This window comes from Fringilla coelebs (genome assembly GCF_963513975.1).
Source record: "Fringilla coelebs genome assembly, chromosome: 4".
In the NCBI taxonomy this organism is placed as follows: domain Eukaryota; kingdom Metazoa; phylum Chordata; class Aves; order Passeriformes; family Fringillidae; genus Fringilla; species Fringilla coelebs.
In genome coordinates, this window is record NC_140032.1 from 60,899,502 (window position 1) to 60,922,711 (window position 23,210).

General features: G+C 40.1%; 1 protein-coding gene across 2 annotated transcripts; it reads right to left on the bottom strand.

Annotated features, from left to right (window-relative positions):
- Positions 1–234: 234 nt before the first annotated feature.
- On the bottom strand, positions 235–22,959 carry SMARCA5 (SNF2 related chromatin remodeling ATPase 5). 2 transcript variants are annotated; one of them, XM_084204177.1, is made up of 24 exons: positions 22,627–22,959; positions 20,235–20,309; positions 17,844–18,010; positions 17,145–17,245; positions 16,386–16,486; positions 14,287–14,466; positions 13,775–13,930; positions 13,531–13,662; positions 13,191–13,259; positions 12,708–12,817; positions 11,648–11,874; positions 10,095–10,216; positions 9,854–10,006; positions 8,490–8,626; positions 7,897–8,041; positions 7,402–7,521; positions 7,055–7,165; positions 6,422–6,535; positions 5,681–5,803; positions 4,327–4,459; positions 3,253–3,371; positions 1,950–2,162; positions 1,405–1,515; positions 235–512 (listed from the first exon to the last, which is right to left on the bottom strand). In XM_084204177.1, the coding sequence occupies exons 1-24, from the start codon at positions 22,768–22,770 to the stop codon at positions 447–449; spliced, it is 3,129 nt and encodes a 1,042-aa protein (XP_084060303.1). In that variant the 5' UTR covers positions 22,771–22,959; the 3' UTR covers positions 235–446. The 2 variants fall into 2 exon arrangements, with proteins under 2 accessions (XP_084060303.1, XP_084060302.1); XM_084204176.1 differs by having other exon boundaries at positions 7,897–8,045; positions 8,494–8,626; positions 22,627–22,910.
- Between the last annotated feature and the right edge of the window lie 251 nt (positions 22,960–23,210).

The window sequence follows — 23,210 nt, forward strand, 5'->3', positions numbered from 1 at the left end:
AAGGAACTGAATATATTGGTACCGTAAGTTCAGTAAAGTCAGAGCCACAAAATTTCCAGAAATAGAGTTTGAGTGATGGCTTGTACCAAGAAAACACCACTAAACAGTTCTATTTATCATAATGTTCAGAACAACCTAAGATGAAACAAACTGGGGGATGACTAAATAAATATGCATTGAAGTGGAAACATTAATGAAAAAAAGGTCACAAGAAGCCTTATTAATAAATGAAGACAATTTATTACTTCAAGTGTTAATGGTAAAAAAAATTCAGCACAGCTGTTGCATTTAAAAAAGTGGAACTACAGTTAAGTACTATGTTCTAGTTCAATAAACAGATGAACCCAATGTTCTTTAAAACAGTTAAGCAGTATACAGTACATCTTATGAAGACCCGTAAATTAAAGAACTACTTCTTAAATTTAGAGATTAAAAAAATTCTGCATTCACAGCTTTAGCTTTTTTTTTCTCCCACGTCCATCAGGAGTGCCATCCATTTTGCGCTTCTGTGCCTGCAAGGTAAGATTTTACAGTAAGTTGTTGTCATACAGAAGGGTTGTGAGCAAGCAATGTGTTTAAAAACAAAGCAGATGGAGAACACTGATACCCTGGCAGCTTTAAAATGTGATAAATTGCAAATGTGGCATATAGTAAATATGCACACCTTTGCTGTTGTTTTTCATTCTCCAAATCCGGAAGAGCATGATTTCACAGAGGTAGAAAGTGTATAAAACCAAGTAAGGATGTTATAAAGCTTCCTATTGTGAAAAGGTTATTTCTAAATACCTATTTAAATATTTCTGTGAACACATCAAAGAAACTTAATCCATCACTATTAATCTTACTGATTTCTGCACATCTGTCAAGTAAGTTGTGCTTTTAAGTTATTGCTTCAACAGCACTAGGCAAGAACCTGAAAAAATGGAGGTAGGAAAATACATAAAGGTGATATTTTATTTACAAAATAGGCCTGCATATTAGCAATACTTTGAATTTAGTCAGCAAAGAGTGCTGTCAAGCATATGTGCTGTTTTCCGAAATCTAGCTCTACAGGCCCATTTGTAAATAGATCTGTGGATGATTTAGCAGATTCTATAAATCAAAATGCCAAATACATCCCTGAGGTACTTACCAGGGTAAATCTATACAGGGTACCAACCCAGTGATCCAAAACGTAACAAGTTTATCTGCTCCAAAGCATGTGAGCTATACTTAAAAACCTTTTTTGCTTTATTTAACATCCTCAGCTGGACTAGCTGAACACTGACATGAACTTTAGGCAGCTTTTAGCATTGCTCTCTAAGTTGTTGGTTTCAAGTAACTTTAGATATTGCTCGTCCTAGACACTTGGAAAAACGCTGTTTGCAAGTCAACTTTTCCACAGAAATGTCTTTTAAATCTTACTGAAGATGGTTTTGGTCCACGTTTCTTCTTTTCTGCCTTTTCCTTTTCTTCCAGTTCCATGTTTTCTCTTTCAATGAGTGTGATTAAAGTATTACACCTCCTTTGCAGCTCCTGCATTACACAATATATTCAAATCAGTACCTCAGGCAGCCACTTAATGTAAAAACCCTCTTAGAATAGTAAAAATGCTGGTGAGTAGGTAAGTATTTCGCTGGATCTTGTCAGAGTAACAAATAATCAAATGTTTAGTGATACTTACTTCCTGGCTGGCTTCACAAGGGTGAATTTGATTGCAGATGTTTGCTTTGTAAAATACATTTATATTTAACTCAAATTGGAAAAGGGTACCTTAGAATTTTGAACTTCTCCTCCCATTTGCCATGGCTGCATTTGACACCCATACAGTTGTCAGTAAGTTATAAAAAGGTAAAGCCTTGTTCCCATGCACCTACCTCAGTATTTCAGCAGCAATTTAAGTAATTTAATATTGTGATACGCATTAATGAACAAAAAATAGCTATATATATATATGTATATATATATACCATTGCAGTTCTGGACTTGAGAAACCAGTCAAATCTGAATTGCGGCGAGTTTCGGATACATTGTCTTAATTCATCATAGACATTTTCCTTATCAAATCCTAGTTTGTGAAGCATACAGATTAGGAAGCGATCCTCCTCTTCGGTGTAATTCTTCCCTTTATTAGTACCATAGGATATTCTTAGTTGGTGGAAAGGGGCTTTATATCTCCCAATCTGAACAAAACAAATAAGACCACATAAAGCTAAGAAATAGGTCAGAATTAGCACGGAAGTATTTTGTGATTTAATGCTTTTATACATGAAGACAGAAAACTAGATCTTTAAGGATCTCCCATGCTAAGTCTTCAAAAAAAAACGACTGTAGGTTCAGAACAGTGCATTTATCAAAGCTATCTCAATGGGCAAATTCTGGTTTAGAGAATAGACAGCTTTGTAATCTTTTGACTAATGGCAGACTTTCACTACACTTAAAAACAGGCAAGACTGGTCAGGATTCAAATGGCAACGATCCTTTTTGTCAGAAATCCTCAGGATCTGGTAAAGCCAGAGTAAGAGTAAAAAGGTACATGAGAACACGTGGTTTGGCTGCTTTCTGGTTTATTGAGTCTGACACTTCCTCTCTAGAAGACAACTAACTCAGCAAACCTGAAGTGGGGAGAAAATTCCGATTAAATCTCTTCACTACCAAATACTACTTGGTGAAACACAAACAAGAACAAAAGTCTCTTCTGTTGGACTAGTCTTTTTTAAGTGCTCTCTAATCTCATGTTTCTAACTCCCTCTGTCTTCCACTATCTCTACCTGTTTCTACCTCTCTCCATTTCTCTCACCTGTTTTCCTGTTTGTCTCTCCCCATCTCTCTACCCTTTTCTCTCCCCACCTACCTCTCTCCACCTCTCTATCCCTCTCCATCCCTCTATCCCCCCCCATTTCCCCCTCTGTCCATCCCTCTCTCTCTGACTCCACCCCCTCTCTCCATTTCTCTCTCTCTCTTAATTTCAGTTACATGTGTCCAGAAGGATCTCCTCCCCAAAGCCTGTACTATGTGGAGTTACACAGCACTCTGAACTGTATGCTGTAATACAGAAGACTGCTACAAACACCAGGGTAGAGGATAGCTAAGGGTGTCATGACAGCACTTCCGTGGGATGGAAAAGCTATAGAAAGAAACTGCTGAGTGTTATGCAGAGGCCAATGTCATGGCCAAGGTGTCTTCATACATCAGCAGCACTGGCCAGACAGGGGTCCTGCATCTCCCCTCACTGGCACTAGGGAAAAAAAGCAGGAAACTGACCAAACCCACCTTTGTATCGAGAGCCTTTTTTATGCTGATTCGTCTCTGAATTCTGGCTTCTCCTCTTTCAATCTGAGCCATGATCTTCTCTATGTCTTGGAGTTCATTGCATCTTTCCCAGAACACAGCTAAGAAAAGAACAACTGCTCAGTTTTTTATCATGCATTGTAAAAGTCAGAGGTTTAACCTTAAAAAAAGGATGTTAGCTCTTCCTCCCTTTCACCAGAGCTTACTGCTGTGTAACAACAGACATGCCTTGAGCTGGTAAGAAACCTTCCCTTCCAGTTACCATGTGCTGCAGTATTACAAATGCTATTTTGAAGAGGGTAGATATAGGACAATACAGGCCAGAAAGATTTTTGTGTGTCAGTCACCACAAAGGAAAAAAAGCTTCTTCAAATGGAAATGGATGTAACAGAATACAGCTTTATCAAGAGAAGCAAGAGGGCAACTGAGTGCCCGAAGACAAGCAAGTGCCTGAAAGACAATTAGGTGTTTAAATAAGGGGTTTTTTTAGAAGAATTTTTCACATTTTCAACCTGCTCCATACCTTTAGAAATCTAGTGCCAGGACTTTGTAGCTACACTACAGTGGAAAAAATCTCTTCTAATGAGAGGGTAAGGAGCCAAGTGGACTCAGGTTACAAAAACCAGTGGTTGCTGTAGGTTCAAACATGATGTATTTACTGTGTTCTGCTCTCAAGGAGGAGGTAAAGGTTAACTTCTCATTAATGAAAATACAAGGAAAAGGGAAATCTCTTCAGCTAAGCAGTGTTTCTCAGCATTTCCTTTTGCAAAAATTAACAAGAACTGAAGACAGTGCTATCCAGTTAGATTCAGGATATAGTGAAATGGCTCAGCAGGAGTTTACGTGTGCATTTTAGTACAGCCTTAGTTACACAGGCAGTAATGATGGTAAAAGACAGATCAGCAGATCCAAAATACATCAATATAATTCTACCCCAAAAATCTTAAACAGCAGTGTAAGAAATTCTCAGCAGTAGGATGTTACCATGTTCTCAAGCAGCTCAAACGAGCCAAGCAGAGTTTGATACTCTCAGAGCTGAGTACAGAATTAAGTTACCTGAATACTCAATGACTTCCTCTGGGGTTTTTCCTTCGACTTCTCGTGCTATATTTTCAATGTCATCACGGCCCCACTTCTCATTGGCTTTGATGAACTGGTTGAAATCTCTCTTATTCCAGTTAGTGAAGCCCTATACAGCAATTAAGAGGAAACATTGCACAGAAGTTCAGGATTTGTCCATCTCCAAATTTGATTCAACAGGTTTCTTGAAATTGCCTGTAACACTTCCATCATTCCACAGTGTTAAACCTTTTCTTTCTCTGCAGTTTAATTTGGTAGAACTGTTTTTATACTGCAGTCACTGCAGACTCTCTATTTAAATACTGCAAAATTACTAGTACTAGTTCTTTATTTACCTAGTAATTTCTGATAAGTTTTCAGCTGAAAAATTAATCCCTCCACCTAATAGTCTCTCCGTGGGGTTGCTTTCTAAGAAAAAAAAATTGCTCAAGTGAAAGCAGTGTAATGGCTTTTGTATTGTCAAAAAGGCCCCCCAGGTGCCTCACAGACACCCTCAGCCATTGCACCTGGTTACTCTCCCTCAGAAGGACTAAAGCCATCTTGTGATGGTGATGCTCAGCAGAGACACAAGTAGCACTGCTTTAGTCATAAGCCAAAGTAGGTTCATTTCATATTACCAGTAACTTTTACAAGTAGTGGGAAGTATCAAGTTCTGCCAGCCATGTTGTGATTTAGCCACAGCTTACTGGACTGTACTGATTCCTGACCTCTGTGATTCTGGTGTCTCCACAGTGAGCTGTTCCAGCTCATTACTACGCAAGCAAGAAATCCTGTCCTGTAATTCCGATCCCCTGCCAAAACACAACGTGTAAATACAATATCCAAATAAGGCATATCAGGCATTCACCTGTTTTAAATTATTTAAATATACAGGCTTCCTAATTATATATATTTTCAACTCACACCCTCTTTTAGTGAGGGGAACTATCCACTACCAGATGTAGTTTAGGAAAACTGATCGTAAGATCCACTTCCATATGGGTGTGAAACTGAGGTAGAATATGTGCATTAAATAATGTGGAATGCAGCACACCCAGCTCTGCAGCCATTCTGCAAGGTCTCATGGAAAGATATCACAGTCTACAGTCAATGCCAGACTAGGATTCAGGAGAATCCAAGTGCACTAACTTGGCGCACATTCCTCAAAGATATCCTATGACATAGGCCTATGACAAACCTAATGCTACAAACTCTTTTCAGTCAGAACCAAACTTTGCAAATGTGTTAACTACGGCACATGCCAATCAGTGACCAAGAAATGTTCCCATAATGCTGTGAAACACAAAACAAGCTTTGGCTGATTTCAGTCTCACTGAAGACCCAACAATACCTGGGTTAGAAGTTTCTCTTTTTCTTCTAGTTCTTCATCATTAAGAGGTTCAGCCTCATCAATCTTAAGCTGCTCTTCCTTTTGTGCTTGGGCTGCATTTGGGAGATCAGGATTACGAGGTACCTGAAAGGTTTTCAACTTTGTAAAACTGAATTAATTTTTCACAGATAATTACTAATTGTCACCTTTCTGTTAATATAACCTAATAATTTCTACAGCTGAACATGATTTTATTTCATTTAAATTACTGTGAAAGGCTGGAAAAGAATATATTCTCCTACTGTTGCATTAAACTGTTCCATTGCGAGAATTTAGGGAATAACACAGAAGGGACTGGACCTTAAAGATAACCTATTTTCCAACTCTCTGCTATGGGCAGGGCCACCTTCTACTTAGACAAGGCTGCTCAAAGGCTCATCCAACGTGGCCTTGAACACTTCCAGGGAAGCGGAATGTGGGTCATCCACATCTTCTCTGGGCAAATTGCGCCAGTGCTTCACCACACTCACAGTGAAGAATTCCCTTCCAAGATCCAACCTAAACCTGCCCTCTGTCAGTTTAAAGCTGTTCCCTTGTAAAAAGTCCCTTTTCAGCTTTCCTGTAAGCCCCCTCTAGGTACTGAAAGGCTGCAATCAGGTTGCTCCAGAGCCTTTGCTTCTCCAGACTGAACAATCCCAACTCTCAGCCTTTCCTCTTAAGAGCAGCGCTCCATCCCTCTGGTCAAGCAAATTCTTCAGTTACCTTGTAACCAATTGTTTTCCTGTAATAGAGAATCTCTTTTTCCAACAGTTCAAACAGGCGAGGAGGAAAGAACTGGAAGTCCTGTACATTTGGCTGTTTTGGAGGGCGTGGAGCCTGAAACACAAATTTTGCATTTGCTCCCTTTCACATCCAGAATCTGCTTTCTTGTAAGAAGTGATTTAAGTTTATGCACAAACAAAAAGGATTATTGTTACAAAAATTTGTTACTGTCTTAACTTGGGGGAAAAAAAGTCACACCATGCAAGACACACCAACCACCAGAAAGAATTCTAAAAGTAAAAGAGCAGTGAGAGAAGGGAAAGTCTTTTGGGAGGAGGAGGAGGTGGCTGGTGAAAAAGTCACACGTGTTTAAAACATCAATCTTCCACAGGAAAATTTACAGCTGCTTAAATAAGAACCAGAAAAAGCTTGATCTTAGCCTCCCTAACATCTTGCAAGTTTCATTCTTATTTTTTACTACAGAAGTTTGTCTCAAGTCCTTTGGAAATTTTTTCTAAATTTAAATAGTCTCTCTACTTTATAAAAGTAAACTAAAGATTTATGTTACTTAGAGCTTTAGCCATTTGCTATGCATATTTAAAAAAAATTACTTCTTTTGATTAGTAAACTCACCTTGGGTGCTTTTGGTTCACTGACTCGAAGAGCCTCTCTGAAGTAAGCATCCACAGCATAATTGGCTTTTCTTTCTCTTTTAGGTGGTTCAATCCACTCTGTAAATGCCAACTATAAAAACAAAACCCATCACTCCCAAAACCAAAAATTAAGTCTTGCAAGATCATCAGACCTGTTACAAGTTTTACATAAAATTAGATCTACATCTACTTCATTATAAGTGTTTAAAGTGCTTTTATTTAAACTATTTTCATAGATGACACTGTATTTTACCAAATACCTCTTAAATAAGTATGATTAAAACATGCAATTCAGTGCATTCCTCCAAAAGAAACTTAAAACATTACCTTCTGTTTTTCTCTGTAGTCTTCCCCTTCAAAATTATACACGCTAGATTCAGTATCCATAGTAAAATTCCTAAGGGAGCTTTCACCCATCTTTGAAAGTTTTTCGTTCATTTCCGCAGTCTTGGACAGGGGATACAGAAAAGAACAGTAGCCATTTGGATGGTACTTCATTACTTAACATCTCATTCCCAGATACAACGGGAGCCATTTTGGAAGGCACATCATTATTAAACACCTCATTCCAGAAAGGAGCCACTCTGAAAGGTATTTCATTTTAAAATATCCCATTGCCAGAAAGAAGAGGAGCCATTCTAGAAGGTACTTGACTACAAAACATCTTATTGACAACATCAGAAAAAACAAACACGATTGAGTAACACAAAAACCCTCTACAGCAAAAATCCCTTTTCTCTCCAGCTTGGAACCAAGTTATCATCCAGAGACTCACTACCATTTAAATCTATAGGTGAGCTTCCCCTTTTCAAACTTGCTCACCTTTTTCGCCCCTCTTTCCAAAATGTGATCAATATCTTCATCTGTAATCTCACTATCCTTTGAGGCAAACACGTGTGTCGCTCCATGTCTGATCATTTGCAGCATTTCATCCTTTCCAAGTTTATTCAGGTTTTGATCCACCAATCTTCCTAAAGATAAAAACACCTGAGGTTAGCAACTCACTTAGGAGTTTATGTTATGGAAGGAGCAATACAGGATTTTTCTCCCCCTTATATTTCCACATACAAGCTATATATTACTGATTCCAAGCAAGTCAACTAAGGTTACCTTACTTTTCTCTATCTATTAGAAAAAGAAAAGGCATTCATTTCCCCAGTTTAAAGAAGAAACTGAGTTCTTTAAAAAGCCAAATCTGACTATATCCCACTAGGTAGGTAACCAAAAAGTTAGTGAGGAAATGCCTACTCCTGCAGTATAACAAATTTTCAAGTGGATGAGGCTTTTGCCCACTCTCTTCAGAGTTCAGATGAGGCAAAAGCAACATTCCCACTGGTTCTTACTGGCTGATTCCACCATGATTTACAATGGCAGAAGAAGGGAATTTCATCCTAGATATGAAGTCCTTCATATACTTGCCTTGCTGGATGACTATGGAATCCAGGCGGAGTTTCATTTCTGCACGCTCCACTATCCTTTCCTCCACAGTATTGTCTGTAATAAACCTAAACACCCGGACAGTCTTGGTCTGGCCAATTCTGTGCGCTCGATCCTGCCCAAAACATTAACAAAAAATTCAGCACTTGTCTTCCAGCATGACTACATAATTAGGTTTAAGATCTTCTTATTTCCAGCACACAAATTTACAAAACAGAACAGCACAGGTTACTTAAATGTTTACAGCTATCCATGGCTACCCAAGATATTACATTTTTATCTACATTGCAAGTTTGGGGTTTTTTTTCAATAACATTGACAGTGAGTCTGTCTCTATGTGTCATAGCTAAAAAATTGCAGTATTTGGGGTTTTTTGTTAAATCGCACAGGGAAAAAAGACTTGGATGCTTCTGACCTTAAGCAACCTTCTGCAGAATCAAAGCATGAAGAAATCATCTCTGTGCTAACCAAAACCTGCCTTTCTCAAAATCCTTCAGTAGTGCCAGGAATGGTTCAAGAAAAATACAAGACCCTGCCTCTCCTGACTAGTGAAACATCATCCACTGTGAGAATCAGTATTCTCAACATACACCTGTAGTGGTAGCTGGTACTGCCTCACTTGAGATATTAGACACCAGTTCCATCATTCTTTTGAAATAATTTTTGCTAGAGTACTTGAGACCCTACAGGTAAACTGAAATAATTAAAGACATTTCCAAGACTTGTCTCTGAAAGGCCTCATTTCTCAAAAAAAAAAAAAAAAACCAAACCACTGGCAGTTTTGAGACAGCTTTGCTTTCTTAGGTGGTCACTAATGTCCTTGACATGTATCCAGGATGGGGATGCATCCAAATCTACTTTAAAAACCCTCTAAGGATAGTTGCTAAAATGAGATCCTTCAATTGCCATCACCATAAAAGCAGTTTTTGAAAAGTTTAATTCAACTTTTCTTTATCTCACTTTCAAGATCACAGAAAACCGGTGCAAACACATTCACCTCCACTCCCCACAAAAGTAAAGCTTTAAAGTTTTATAGTTTCAGGATTAACAACCTAGATTTAGCTCATTTTCACTTACTCAAGCAGGCTATGTCATTAAACAATACTAAGAGGTGTAGCATACAACCAGCATTTCCCACTGCATAAAACACTGTATAACCCAAATGTGACTAAGGACTAATGGTTTCACACAGTGGATGCTGCACTTGAACTGAAAATTAGTCTTACAAATCTTGCTCCTGTGCTAAAATGGGAAAATACCAATTTATTTTGGAAGTACACATTTCTAGCAAAGTTCTGTGAGAAAAAGAAAAAAAAACCAAAATTTCCATCTGGAATCTTACCATAGCCTGGAGGTCTACTTGTGGATTCCAGTCTGAATCATAGAGAATTACAACATCAGCAGTAGCCAGATTGATTCCAAGACCTCCTGCTCGTGTACTCAACATGAACACAAATTTTGAGCTGTCAGGATCATTGAATGCATTAATGGAAGCCTAGATAAATGAAAAGAATGTATCATTTAAACAAAATGTTTTACAAGTAGTGTTTTTGTATAAATACAATCCTTAAAATTTTAAATACCTGTCTCTCATTGTGAGGAGTTTGTCCATCCAGTCTGCAATATTCATAATTCCTCCACATACAGTAATCTTCCAAAATATCTAGGACTCTTGTCATCTGACTGAAGATTAGAACCCTTGAGCCTGTTTGGGTAAAAAGGTTCCTTATGCTTTCACCAAAATGTAAGATTAAACAAACTCTCTAAGTCTGCACTACCAGAAAAGGAAGGAGGGCAATTCCATGTACTAAGAAGAAAAGTCATTCGAATTTCAGACCCCAAACTACAATGCAGGGCTGCAGCTGCTGCTGCCACAGCACATCCATGCCACGGGACATGTTTGTCTTACTCTGACATGCCACTGTCTAATTAATGGCTGGCTTCTCCCTTTCGTTTTGTGTTGTACGCCTTAAGAAAAAGTTCCCAGACATGGCAGAGTGAGATGGTAACACAAATATAAAAACATCATCAAGTATAAATAATAACATTTTGAAGTATTTGTTTGTTTTGGATTTAAGATCTCTAGAAATAAAGTGAATTCTTCTTAAGTACTTGTCAGTTTACTTACGTGTCAAGAGCAACTTAAAAAAAAAAAAGGTAAATGTTCAGTACTTTATGCATGCACGCACAACCATTTCCAGTCTACTGGACAAATTCAAGTAAAACACAGGATATAACAAAGTTTCTACTTCCTTTTGTCCTTTGGACTCAAGGTTAATACTGAACTCTCTTGTTTAAGATGATAATTTGATTTGAGATCAGTCCATAATTATAACACCTCATCAATATCAGGAAGAAACCAAGATCAAAAAAGCACAGTAATCACTGAATTGTTTGGTTTTTAGTCTTGAGTTATACGGGCCACAGCTGCTTGGATGATACCTAGAAACAAATCACAGTTTACTTATATACTACAGAAGGGTGAGGTTTGGACGTGGTTTCTGCAGATTGTCCCCACTCACAGACTTATCTCCAACTTCTTTAGCAAAGTTACTACTGTAAGCATACTTAAAAAATAGTGAGTTAAAAATTGATTCCAGTGTCAAAAACTCTGTGGCAAGTGAGTTTTACAGTAATCCATTTCAAAGCTCAATAACTTTAAAACAACTCAAGAGCTCCCCCATGTCTGAATGTTTACAGAATACACAGAAAAACCTCAGGTACTGTTCAAAATCACATCCAGCAAGAAAGACCAATATTTCCCACAGGATTTGACTTGAACTCTGTCTGAGTCCTCTGAATCTGAAATGGTCCTTCATCAAACCAAAGGTGTGGCTAAAATACTACATAATTATATTTCAAATAGCTAATAAGACTAAGAAAGAAAACCTAAAGCCCCGATCAAATGATGTTTTTATGGTCTCAACTTCACTGGGATGAAAAAATGGGGGGAAAAAAAAAAAAAAAGAAATCAAAACACTTCAGCACAAAAAGCCATAATGGACTATTGATCCAAGCTGGTACCATACTAGAAACCAACAATAATCCTGGCTAAAGTCTGCTGGTTTTTACTCAGAATACACAAAAACATTACTGAACCCAAAAACTCTCAAAACCCTAGAAAGGAGATGCATACCTTGTTCTTTCAACTTAGGTAGCAATTTGTCCAGAACTACCATTTTGCCACTGTTAGTGACCAAATGCATGTCTGTTGTGTAAGGTGGGCCAGGCTCTGCTCCATCAAAGAGGTAAGGGTGATTGCAGCATTTCCGCAGCTGCATCAGGATGTTCAGCAGTCTCATCTTGTCCAGCTTCCCAGCTGAGTTCAGGATATCTATATCCTTCATCAGGATTCGGGTATACCTACAGCAAGGAAAGAAAAAAACCCTTCTGTTCACTCTAAAATGAAGTCTAAAATGAAGCTGGGGGATGATTCACAAGCTGCATCTTTTGCTGGTGTAGGAGGAGGAGGAGGAAAGGTTTGAATGTGTGTGCGTAAGCCAGGAAAAGCCTGTGGGAGACAGAACCTGCCCTCAGCATCATGGCAGCCATGGGATATGGTTTCGGTATCATTCTTTTGCCTCTGGGCAAGTCAGAAATGTAGCACAGAGTCACAGGAATCGACTGGGTTGGAAGAGAACTCTGAGATCATCAGTTCCAACCTTAGGCTAAACACCACCATTCACTGGGTGCCACGTCCAGCTTTTTCCTAAATATTTCTAGAGATGGTGAATCCACCACCTGTCTGAGCAGGCTATTCCAATGCTTGACAACCCTTTCCATTAAGAGATTCCTCCTGATGTCTGATCTGAACCTCCCTTGGTGTAGTTTGTAGTCCTTTTGTCCTGTTGCCTGGGAGAAGAGGCTGATGACCCCCTTGGCTGCACCCTCCCATCCAGGAGTTGTGCAGAGCAAAAAGGTTCCTCCTGAACCTCCTTTCCTTTAAGCAAGAAGTTAAGCAAGTTTTTTTAAGTCTTTAGGCAACAAATACTGTCAAAAGCTCACCCTACCTTTCATTTAATCAGGTAAATCTCCCTGACATGCATGGTTCTGTCACAGCAGTGTCACAAAGAAATAGGTATAAACTGGGAGTATACCAGAGAGAATAAATCGAGTTCCACACAACCTTCAAGTCACAGACAGCATATTCCTTCTGAGCCTTAACCACAGCCCAGTCAAGCACATGCATTCATTACCATTCTCGCTGCATTTTGCTGAGGCCCACATAAATTTTAACTTCTTTCTTTGGAGGCAAGCTTTTCTCCACATCAGCCTTGATGCGACGGAGAAGGAATGGTCGTAGCACCTGAAAGAAGTTCATCATTAAATGCATTTTGGAAACTGAAACACTGATCAGGTCAATGGATGGATCAAAGAGGAGATATTCTCTATCACAGATACATGACCTAGAGTCAGACAATCTGAAAAAAAAAGGCAACCTATATGGAGAAATTATTTGCTATACCTAGGATATACATGTGCTTTATTTGAAAGACTTAAATATTAGGTCAAAATGATCTTTCATATGGTTATGTGTCCTTTGACTTAATTTTGCTTGACTGAAAATTTGTGGAATAATCTCTCTCATCCTAATAGTCTATCATAAGAAGCATCAGAAGAACTGTTTGGGATTTAACTTAGGTAAACGTAACACTAGTATAAAAGGCAAAAGGACTCACCATATGAAGGCGCTCCACCAGTTTTTGATCCCCTAGACAGTTGTTGGTATCAAACCATGAATCAAAATCCTGTATCAACAAAATCATTGGTTTGTAAGAGGCTTCCTTTCAAGGTACAATAGCATCACAATAGTGAACAAATACAACTCTCATATGGCCAGGAAGTAAAAGAACAAATTACCTTATTTGGCCTAGTTTATGAAAAGCTTTATAACACAAACACTTCTAACTCAATCTATCACTTATCAGTAACTGACACCACTAACTATACATATCCAGGTCAACTTTCAAATTGGGAAAACCAGCAAAATTAATTTAATTAGCAGAAATGAAGACTTACTTCAGCTGAGTTAAAGACATCTGGCAAAAGGAAGTTGAGAAGTGCCCAGAGTTCATGCAAATTGTTCTGAAGTGGAGTTCCAGTTAATAGCAGCCGGTTGGTGGTCTTGAATTCCCTTACAATTTCTGATAACTGAAGGATGTTGAGACATGACCAAATAATGAACATATATAAACATTACTAGTCCCTACAACCCCACCTAAACAACCCACACAAATCTCTTTTTCAGTGTAAAATAAATTACCTTTGATTTTTCATTTTTAATCCTGTGGGCCTCATCTATAACAAGGTATCTCCAGTTGAACTTTTTGAATACTGACTTCTCTTTGATAAGCATTTCATATGATGTTACACAGACATCCCATTCTCCAGGCAGCAACACATCTCTCACAAAGGCAGCCTAGATAACAAGGTGACAGCTGGTTGCTGAGGCTTTGTCAAATTTAAAGCAAAAAGAACACAGCAGCACTGTTACTGTTTTCCTATTGTCTCATGAAGGCAGTGTCCTGCCTTCATAAATGGAGACTGCAAATCTTTGAACAAGAAATTATGGACATAAAGTGATGAAGCACTATCTGGGCAACACACATATTAATTCTAAGCTGGTTATACTCCAAGTAGGCAGCATTGTAGGTCTTAAACCACTACAAATCCAAGCAACATCCCTCCCCAGGAAGGAAAGGGAAAGGACAGCAAACATCACATGCTGGATTTTACACAGGAACACACAGAAAAAACAACCATATCCAAACTTACTCGCTGGTCTTTGTCACCAATCAAACAAACTGCTCGAAGTGTTGGTACCCATCTCTTGAATTCATTCATCCAGTTCTGCAGAGTGGACTTAGGAACTAACACCATGTGAGGTCCAGGAATGTTTCTGTAGTGTTTCATATAGCCAAGAAGAGAAATTGTTTGCAGCGTCTTCCCAAGACCCTGTAAGACACATTAAAGTGTTAGAAAAAAGAAAACCTCTCAGAAAACACCTGTGAAAATGAAAACCCAAGAGTGAGCTCCAAGCTCAGCATGGAAGGCACAGAAGCCTGAATGAATGCGGGAGATACAAAAAGGGCATCAAAACCTTGGTTAGGAAAAGCTTGAAGGGCTTCCCCCATTTCACAATGACAAAGTAGCAAGAGTATCACTTTGACACCTTGGATTATGAAGTTAGAATTTTGCCTTAGCTTTCAAGTAAGACAACTTATTAAAAGTACAAGGAAACATCATTTCCTAAAACTTTATTTTGTAGACTACGGTGTACTCAGGTTATTTAGAGGTCAAACTTTAAAAATTTGACTTAGGTATTCTCTTAAACTTGATATAAAGTAAATAAATGAAGAACCCTTGGGAATTTTTAATTTATTCAGTTACTTATTAATAACACTGTCACCACAATATTATATATTGTCATATTTTGTATAGATTATGTTGTTAATGCTTCATAATTGTAAATATGTTCTAATTAATTTTTAAAAGGAGGCTTCCACAGGCCAGAAATTACACAGGTCCTGTGAGGAAAGAGCCAAACAAGTGTAAAAAACTGCATACCTCAGAGAAGAAAACAAATACTGAAAGTCTGTATAACACGGTATCGTCAAAATATGATTTTAACTAAAACAAAACTGAGGAAGAACTGAAAAACCAGATCATTCCTATACTTTAAGTAATTAAAAAATATGATTCAAATGCATGGGAATTAAAAACTCCGAACGCCATCAGCACAAGTAATTTCTGTTTCTAAAATTCGAGTCTTTGTCTTCAAAATAACCAAAATGCACCAGGCAAAAGATGTGGAAAAGTGTTTATAGGCTGTGTGAAATGCATTAATAACTTCAAAACAATTGATACATAAGAAAAAACAAAAAAAAATTTAATAGTAATATTTAATATCTTTAACACAAAATGGATATTGGAATACCACAAATCCAAGGACTCATAAAGCCTCTGAGGTGTTTTTGTTAAAACAACCCTCTCCACTTAGCCAAAAAAAATCCTCTATTGATAAGCATGTACATTTAAAAAGACCTTGATGTATTTAAAAGGGAAGTATGTTACCAAACAGTAAACTCTTTTGTCTCTAACTTAAGTTTTATTACACAGAAATTATAAGATAAAGGAAATGCAATACACTGAAATTACTTAGATTTTGTTTTTTCTTTTCTACTCCTTATGAAAAAGAGATACATCTCAAATTATTAAGGGGACAAAAACACCTGACTTTGAAACTACTACAACTTCTTCTGCATTCATCCCATATCTTTCAGGTAAAAAGAAAAAAAAACACACAGTTTGCCAGTGCCCATGGTCATGATGTATGAGAAATTTTAACATAGCTCTCTAAGTATATCTATCTTTGCATCATTTTTTTAAGAAAATTCCCACTGCTGTAGCTGTTCTGTGGACATCAGCCCACAGAGGACACTCATATCCTAATATCTACACATGGCCCTAACAGGAGGAAGTGTTTCCACATTTGATCTTTTCATACATGACACTCTCCTAGCAAGGGCAGCTGAAGAATACCGTAACAAAACACCCGCAATTTAGAAAGAAAACAGAGGACATGGCATTCTGTGGAACAACTTCCCTCCACAAACTTCATGTTCCTAAAGGTTGACGGATTCCCTTTCCTTATGTCTATTTTTGAAACCTGTCTGCATGATTTATTTAAATTAAAATACCTTTGACACTTTCAAAATTAGTGACTTTAAACACAGTAGAAAAATAAGACTGGCAAACTATATATTGAATTTTGTGTTATTAGAATTCCCATATATACATAGACACTGATGAACTAAAATGGCATTGTACTGCATGTGTTCTTAAGTGATCCTAAACACAGGCTCTGTGCATACCATTTCATCTGCCAGGATGCCATTGATACCATTTTCATACAGAGAAATGAGCCAGTTCAGTCCTCGGATCTGGTAATCACGCAGCTTTCCCCATTTCACATCTAAAAGACATCAAAGAATAGATTAAAAGATACACAAAAACTTCGGAAAGAATTTTACCACCTGTTGGCTGCTAACTGACAGTGATTACCAAAGCTACAGAACAAATTCAAGTAATAAATTCATTTAATAAATTCAAGGACAATGCAGAGTGGAGACAGCAACATATTAATTTTGTTTCTGCAAGGTGCTGCAACAGCTTTGTTTTCTGCAAGGACCCAAAGCACACAGAAATTCTAAATCCATCATCACTGTCAAAATGAGAACACAGTCAAACACTAAAACAACAGAATACTGAATACCATTAAATGAATTGGAAGCTGTTAGGTCTTTTATAACAGAATATAGATTACATATGTAAAAATAATAAGATGACAGACTTAAAAACTCTTTCTTATTAACTGAAACATAGCAACTGGATTTCTAAGGGACAAGACTCACTGGACCATCTTTCTGGACCAGAATGAAAATAAGCAGTTCCTCAATAATACATTTGGTACCATTAGCTCAGTGCTGGATTTTTTTCCTCCCTCTCCTATCCCACCAAATTATTTCACTATCCTTAGAGAGTATGCAAATCAAGTTCATTTTAAACATTTTGAATAAAAAGAGCAGGGGCAAAAAAAAAAAAAAAAAAAAAAAAAAAGGAAGGAAACACACATGATGGAGATTCTTCAAATCGAGTGCAGACATTTGTTGTCTTGGAGCTTTCTGTTAACAGCTCCTCGTCCTCTTCCTGCTCTGTTCTACGGTGCCGATAGCTGGAAAAGTCCAGGAAAGTAGTAAGTTTGTGGACAAACTGAAAAGATATCAAGTTGCTGCAAAATTAAATCTAATGTAGACTAACGGATATATTGCAATACACTCAAAGAAATTTCTAGCAACATTCTTCACTAGAATTCATGTTCAGCAAGCTGAAATATCAGCCCAAAGTGACTGGACAGGGATTAATGTGTGCATCAGTACTGGCCTTTAACTACAAGACAGGGAACAACACTGCATTTAAGTTCTGCTGCGCCTGCCAAACACTGCAGCCACACAAGCTGCAATGAAGGCAATCCAAATTTCTAGACTTACAATTTTCAAGGCTGCCTGCAAGGTGTTGCATAGCGATGTTCTCCATGAGCTCTTACAATTTAGAGCCATGACTGCCTTACTTTTCTGCCCTGCTTTTCTTCATACTGGAAAGCATCAACACAAATCTCTTGTAACTCCTTGAATTCTTAAGCAGTCATCAACTTACAGATGGCCAGTTGCAAAAAAAAGGCACACACACAGACATAGGACAAAAGCTTAGCAAGTTCAACTTCCACTTTAAAGTACAATAAAATCTTATTTATAGTATGTGTCATCACTCACTCGCCAGCTGACAGTAAATTCTGTTTCTCATCCTTCTTTATTCGTGGACGTCCAGGTTTCATTTTTAAAGGTGAAGTTGGAGTTTTCTGAGCAGCAGGCTGAATGAAATGAGCAAAGAGCTCAGTCTGCTTCAACAGATACTCAAATCTGTTTGCTCTGTCTGTTTGCTGGTGACAAAGGAAAATTAAATGGGACAAGTGAGACATTCCAGTATGTATTAATTCAAAAGAAAAAGCAAATAAATACTTTTTCAATATAGATTCACATTACTTTATACACATCACTACAACACCAAAGAAGAGATGAGTAACATCAATATACCTGCTGCTGACAGAATCAACACTCTTTTGTGGGGCCAAGGCGTATCTTTGCTACACAGCAAGATCAAAGCTGTGAGACAGACCTGTGGCCAAGACTAAAATCTGACTTTGGCACAAAGATTGCCTAAGTCTCACCAGACTCCCTTTAACAACTTTCTTCAATTCAAAGTGATAGTCCCACTCGCAAGAAATTTTCCCCCACGCATCACACACAGGATTCTTCATTGTACTAATTAATTTCTAACCAAACTGGCAACAACTGCCCCCTACTGCCCTGATATCATATGAAATGCCTGCTCAGTGAGATACAGCACCTCTCTGTGCTGTCAGATAAGCAACAGAGCTGGCATCAAAGGGGACAGTGAGGACAGAACAGCTCATGGCCACAAGCCAGAACATCTGTTTCAGTAGCAGAGACCTTAGATATGCTCAGCGTAACTCATCAGGCTGCCCCCTTTCATAGGAGTTGCTGTTTCTGCTGCACAAGAAAAATTACAGCTTTATATTAGTATCTGAAAAGTTCAGCTGTGTTGAGATAGGTTCCATTTGGAATCAACACACCCTGCCAAGGCCACACCAAAACTTTGAACAGACAATCAAGCCAAAACCAGCTTCAAGGCCAACAGTAACCACTCTGACATTCTGCCACCTGCCACAGCATAACCTGGTATTTAGAACTTGCAGCACAGCTACAGGAAGTCAGTTTTCTTAGTAAAAAGGAACATCAGGAAGACAGTTTTCTTAGTAAAAAGGAACATATGTTCCAGGCTTCTCCAAGAGCAATGGCAGCTCTGTGAGAGTTTTCTTCCTTAGTGAGAGCAGATCCTGTACTATGGAAGAGACAGGAAGACAAAGTATTAGAGTATAAAGAGACCACAAAAGCATCTCCATGTACCATAGAGGACTCAGACTCACTCTAAGGGTATTTTAAGCTTGAATGACACAGCTACAATCCACATCCACTAAACTGAAGTTTTCCTGTCTATTCTTCATAGGTTTTGTTTCTTTATAAGTTTCTGAGGTTTAAACTAGTTAAGATCTCACTACCATCCAAATTGCTGACTCTTTTTTTCTTTTTTCTTTTTTTACTGGCTGTACAAAACAGACAAAATGCGGACTGCATTGCAGAAGGTTCCTCATTCTAAAATTTAAGTAAGGAATCTTCTCCAAGTTTTGGCCCTGCACACACATCCCCACACTTGCTTACACTGCACTTGAGGATGTTCTTTTAAGGGACTAAAAAACATTATGTCTTTTAGACAGCACACAGAAAAGAACAGGTTGAACTCTGCAACTCTGAACTATCCTTATACCAACAGAGAGGCTCTTCCCATTTTCTTTTTCAATGCGTCTCTAAAACACAATTGCCCTTGTTATTGTGTCTGTCTAGAGACTAAAGGAGACAATTCCAAGTTCATTTCCTTCAGTGTGCCACAAAGTAGCACAAAGAAATATGCAGAAGATGATGGGGTTATTTTCAGTGAAAAGAAGAAATAACATGGAAGCAGCAAATTATAAGAATCAGTTTCATTTTCCTATGAAGAAATTTCACACGGAGTCACAGACACTGGAATTACAAACAGGAAAAAGGCAAACAGGGAGCAACTGAGAAAGAAACTGCAATGACATGGTGAGGAATGGGAGACTCCATCTCTTAAATTACAAAAATGATGAAAAAAATATGAAACAATGATAATAACAAATTTTCTCCTTTCTAACCTGTAAAGCACAGAATCAGCACGCACCTTCAAAAACCTGAAGACTCTAATTAAAGCTTCACAAAGAGATTCCTAGAGAATCCGTTTCTGACAGACAAGCTGAATGCTCAACTCTTTATAACCCCCCTTGCCTACAGGATGGACTGCTCTACAGGTAAGTTTAAAATGCTGGAAAGGAGAATGGTGTGAGGAGTGCTTTTCTGCATATTTTTTGTTTCAAGTTACTTAAATATTTTTTAATACCTGGACAAATCTTTATAAATGCATTTAACATATTTCAAACAATATTATTTTATTTTTCTTAAATAAGTGCATAAGTACTGAACAACTGTATAGTGCCAAATATTACATACCATTTTCTCTTCATATGTAGGATCTGTTTCCTGGATTTCTTTTTGCTTTGCCAAAGATGCATCATCAAAAGACTCCTGAGATGAAAAAGAATTAAGAAGAAATATTTCTGAAAAAGGGAAGATACCCATCTAAAGGAGAACAAGCTTGTTTCACACTGTATCAAAGCAGCAAAAGCTGTCTGTAGCACCTGATGGTGGACAAATAGCAGACAGCTCTCTATTATTTCCTACACAATTACCTGGAGATGGATCAAAGATCCCTGCCACGGGGTGAGGGACAGAGCTGTGTCTCTGTAATCTGACTTAGGTCCATCTTTAAAGGATCACATCAATGTGAATAAGGGAGACAGCCGTGGTCCAGGAGACCAGCACGCCACTTCTAGGGCGCTGAGCCAAACCCTCCTGAAGCTGGCTCTGAGGAGGACTGTGAAAGCACCAGCTCCAAGCCTGAAGTGAGGGTAATTTCAAGGTTTTTGCCAGATTACCCTAATCCCTCATCATTCTGTATTGAAGGAACAAATCTAAAAAGAATCCACACTGCACTTTTGTCCTGAAGGCTGAGAAGTAGTTCAGGAAACTGTATTTTTCTCCTACATAGTTTATTAAATTAAATAATGTTTATCACCCATGGTACTACTAACAACAGTAAACCCAGCAGGCTGGGAGAGGGCAGTCCTCCCTTATTCCCTTCCTGTCAAACCCTTAACATACTGCCTTCAGTTACTCTTTTGGATCAGGCCTTTTTTATCCTTGTCTCTTCTGTCATTAGGTTAACTCTTTCTACATCATCTCCCATAAGCATTTTCATTTTCGGTTGCTAAAACTAAAAGTAGTGAGATGATCCTTCCCTGATAAACAATGCTAAGGTAACATATTACAAAATAACTCTTGAAAGGGTGAGAAAATGAAACAAACGAGATGCTTTCAAGTGCTTATTAACCATCTGTTTATCTGAGCCAAGTAAGAATGGGGCTAAATTGAATCTTTACTGGCAAATACAGAACAAAGGAACAGGAAAAGTAAAAAACAGATGAAACAAAGGCTGGCAAGAAACAGGATGTTTGTCAGTGGGTATTTCTTCTGCCAGGTGAGGCATGTGGAAACAGAAAAATCCTAACACAAATGTTCAATTACCTAGTCAAAATATAAAGAATTGAGCATAAGAAGTTAAGGCTAAAGCTCTTTTGAAGTCACAACCAAATCCTCTTATCCCTCACTGGACTGAGCCAACACCCAGCGAGCACAAGCAGAGGACCGCTGGAACTTCTGTTCGCAATTCCCCTTTCTCCCACAATGCCTAACCTGGAAAGCACAGCAGCACAGCAGCACCGCCATCCGAGCCCATCATCTGCTGCACAGATGACAAAACCCTGCCATTTAGCTGGAGACCAGGGAAAGCAGTGCTGCAAATGCTCACGGCTCCAAGGCATTCCAACTCAGACTTCACCCTTCCCAAGGCAAAAAAGGAATGGACTTGGCAGCACAGAGAGCCCTCGCACACAAGCGCCTCGAGAGCATGTGTTTCTCAGCCTGCACATGCTAAACTACAGCCTGGAATTGCCCTATTTCTGCAGGTTCGAGCAAGATTTATTTCCCACAGTGCTTTGACTACTTGTTCGTCCGAAAAACATGGTATTTGCAAATTTATTTAGAACAAGTAGGTTGAACAGCCCAGCGTGACTCAGGGTACAAAACACCCAGCGCTGAAAGCAGGACCGACCAGTTTCCTGCTATTACTAAAGAAACAACGCTGCGATAGAATTAGCATCTCCAGGCAATCACTTCCAATCCCTTGAAATTTCTGCAATATATGCACCTGTTGCCAAAACAACCCCTCCCGCAACCCTCACACCGTCTTCCTCCCCCTCAAAAGAAAATAAAAAAGAAAAAAAAAAAAAGAAAAAAGTTTTGAAGTACTTCAGCGGACAAATATCGCTTATGCTTTTTAGACGCCGGGCTAGCTCGCCGCTGGAGCAGGAAGTGCAAAGGCTGGGCAGCGTCTCGGGGGGGCAGGAGCAGACAGAAAGCCTGCGGGTGCGCGGAGGGCTCCCGCCGCCCGGTTTAGAAAACAAATAAGTGGCGCGACCCGGCCGCAGGGCCTCAGTCCCCGTGTCCCAGCGGCAGGATGAGCGCGACTCCCGGGCCCCCTGCGCGGCGGGGAGGGGGCGCGGAGGGATGGGGCGCCCCCAGACACCCCCAGCCCGCCGGGCCGCGCTCCCGGCGAGAAGGAGGGCAGAAGGGAGGGCGGCGGGACCAGAGCGCGGCTCGACTTTGCCAGGTGCGGCCCCGCGGCCGCTCCTCCATTGTCTCCCGCGGCCCCACGCGGCCGGGGTGTCCCACCTGCCGCCGGGGGAGCGGGGGGACCCCGCCGGGCCAAGGCAAGCCGACTCACCTCCATCTTGATGTCACCCCCGGCCAGGCCGGCGACGCAGGGCGGCCCCGTCCCCGCGGCCTCGCCGGTGTTGGCGCCCGGTGGCAGCGGCGGCGCAGGCGGCTCGTCCGGCTGCGGCGGCAGCGGCGGCTGCCCGGCGGACATGATCCCCGCCGTGAGGAAACGGCGCTCCGCCGAGGCTCGGGCTGGCGTCCAGTGGGCTGCGCGCTGAGGACAGGCGCGGGCAGCAACCGAGATCCCGGCAGAGGAGGAGGAAGAGGCGGCGGCCTGCGGTTCCCGGAGCGCGGCCGGCGGACGGAGCGAGGCCCGGCCCGGCCCGTCCCGGCGGGAGCCGCCAAGCAGCGCGCAAGCCGCGCCGCGAGCCCGCGCTCGCGAGACTTCCCCCCTCCCACCCGTGCGGCGGGGACGGCGGGGAGCGAGCAGCGCGCGCCGCCGCCGGTGGGGTCGCTGCGGGGCTCGCCTGGTCCGCGCCCTCCCGGGAGCTCCCGGGACGGAGCGCTCCAGGATCTGCCGGGATCCCACCGAGACTGCGGGGGTCCCTGCGGCCGGGCAAGGAGTGGAAGTCGTCTTTGTAACTGCGGAGT

Excerpts from the sequence above, each read along its gene's own strand:
- SMARCA5 (XM_084204177.1), bottom strand. The coding sequence starts at position 22,770 with ATGTCCGCCGGGCAGCCGCCGCTGCCGCCGCAGCCGGACGAGCCGCCT. Across the intron at positions 12,818-13,190 it reads TGGTGGAGCGCCTTCATATG|GTGCTACGACCATTCCTTCT; the intron begins GTGAGTCCTTTT and ends AACTTCTTTCAG. Across the intron at positions 4,460-5,680 it reads AAGAGAAACTTCTAACCCAG|GGCTTCACTAACTGGAATAA; the intron begins GTATTGTTGGGT and ends ATTGCTGTATAG.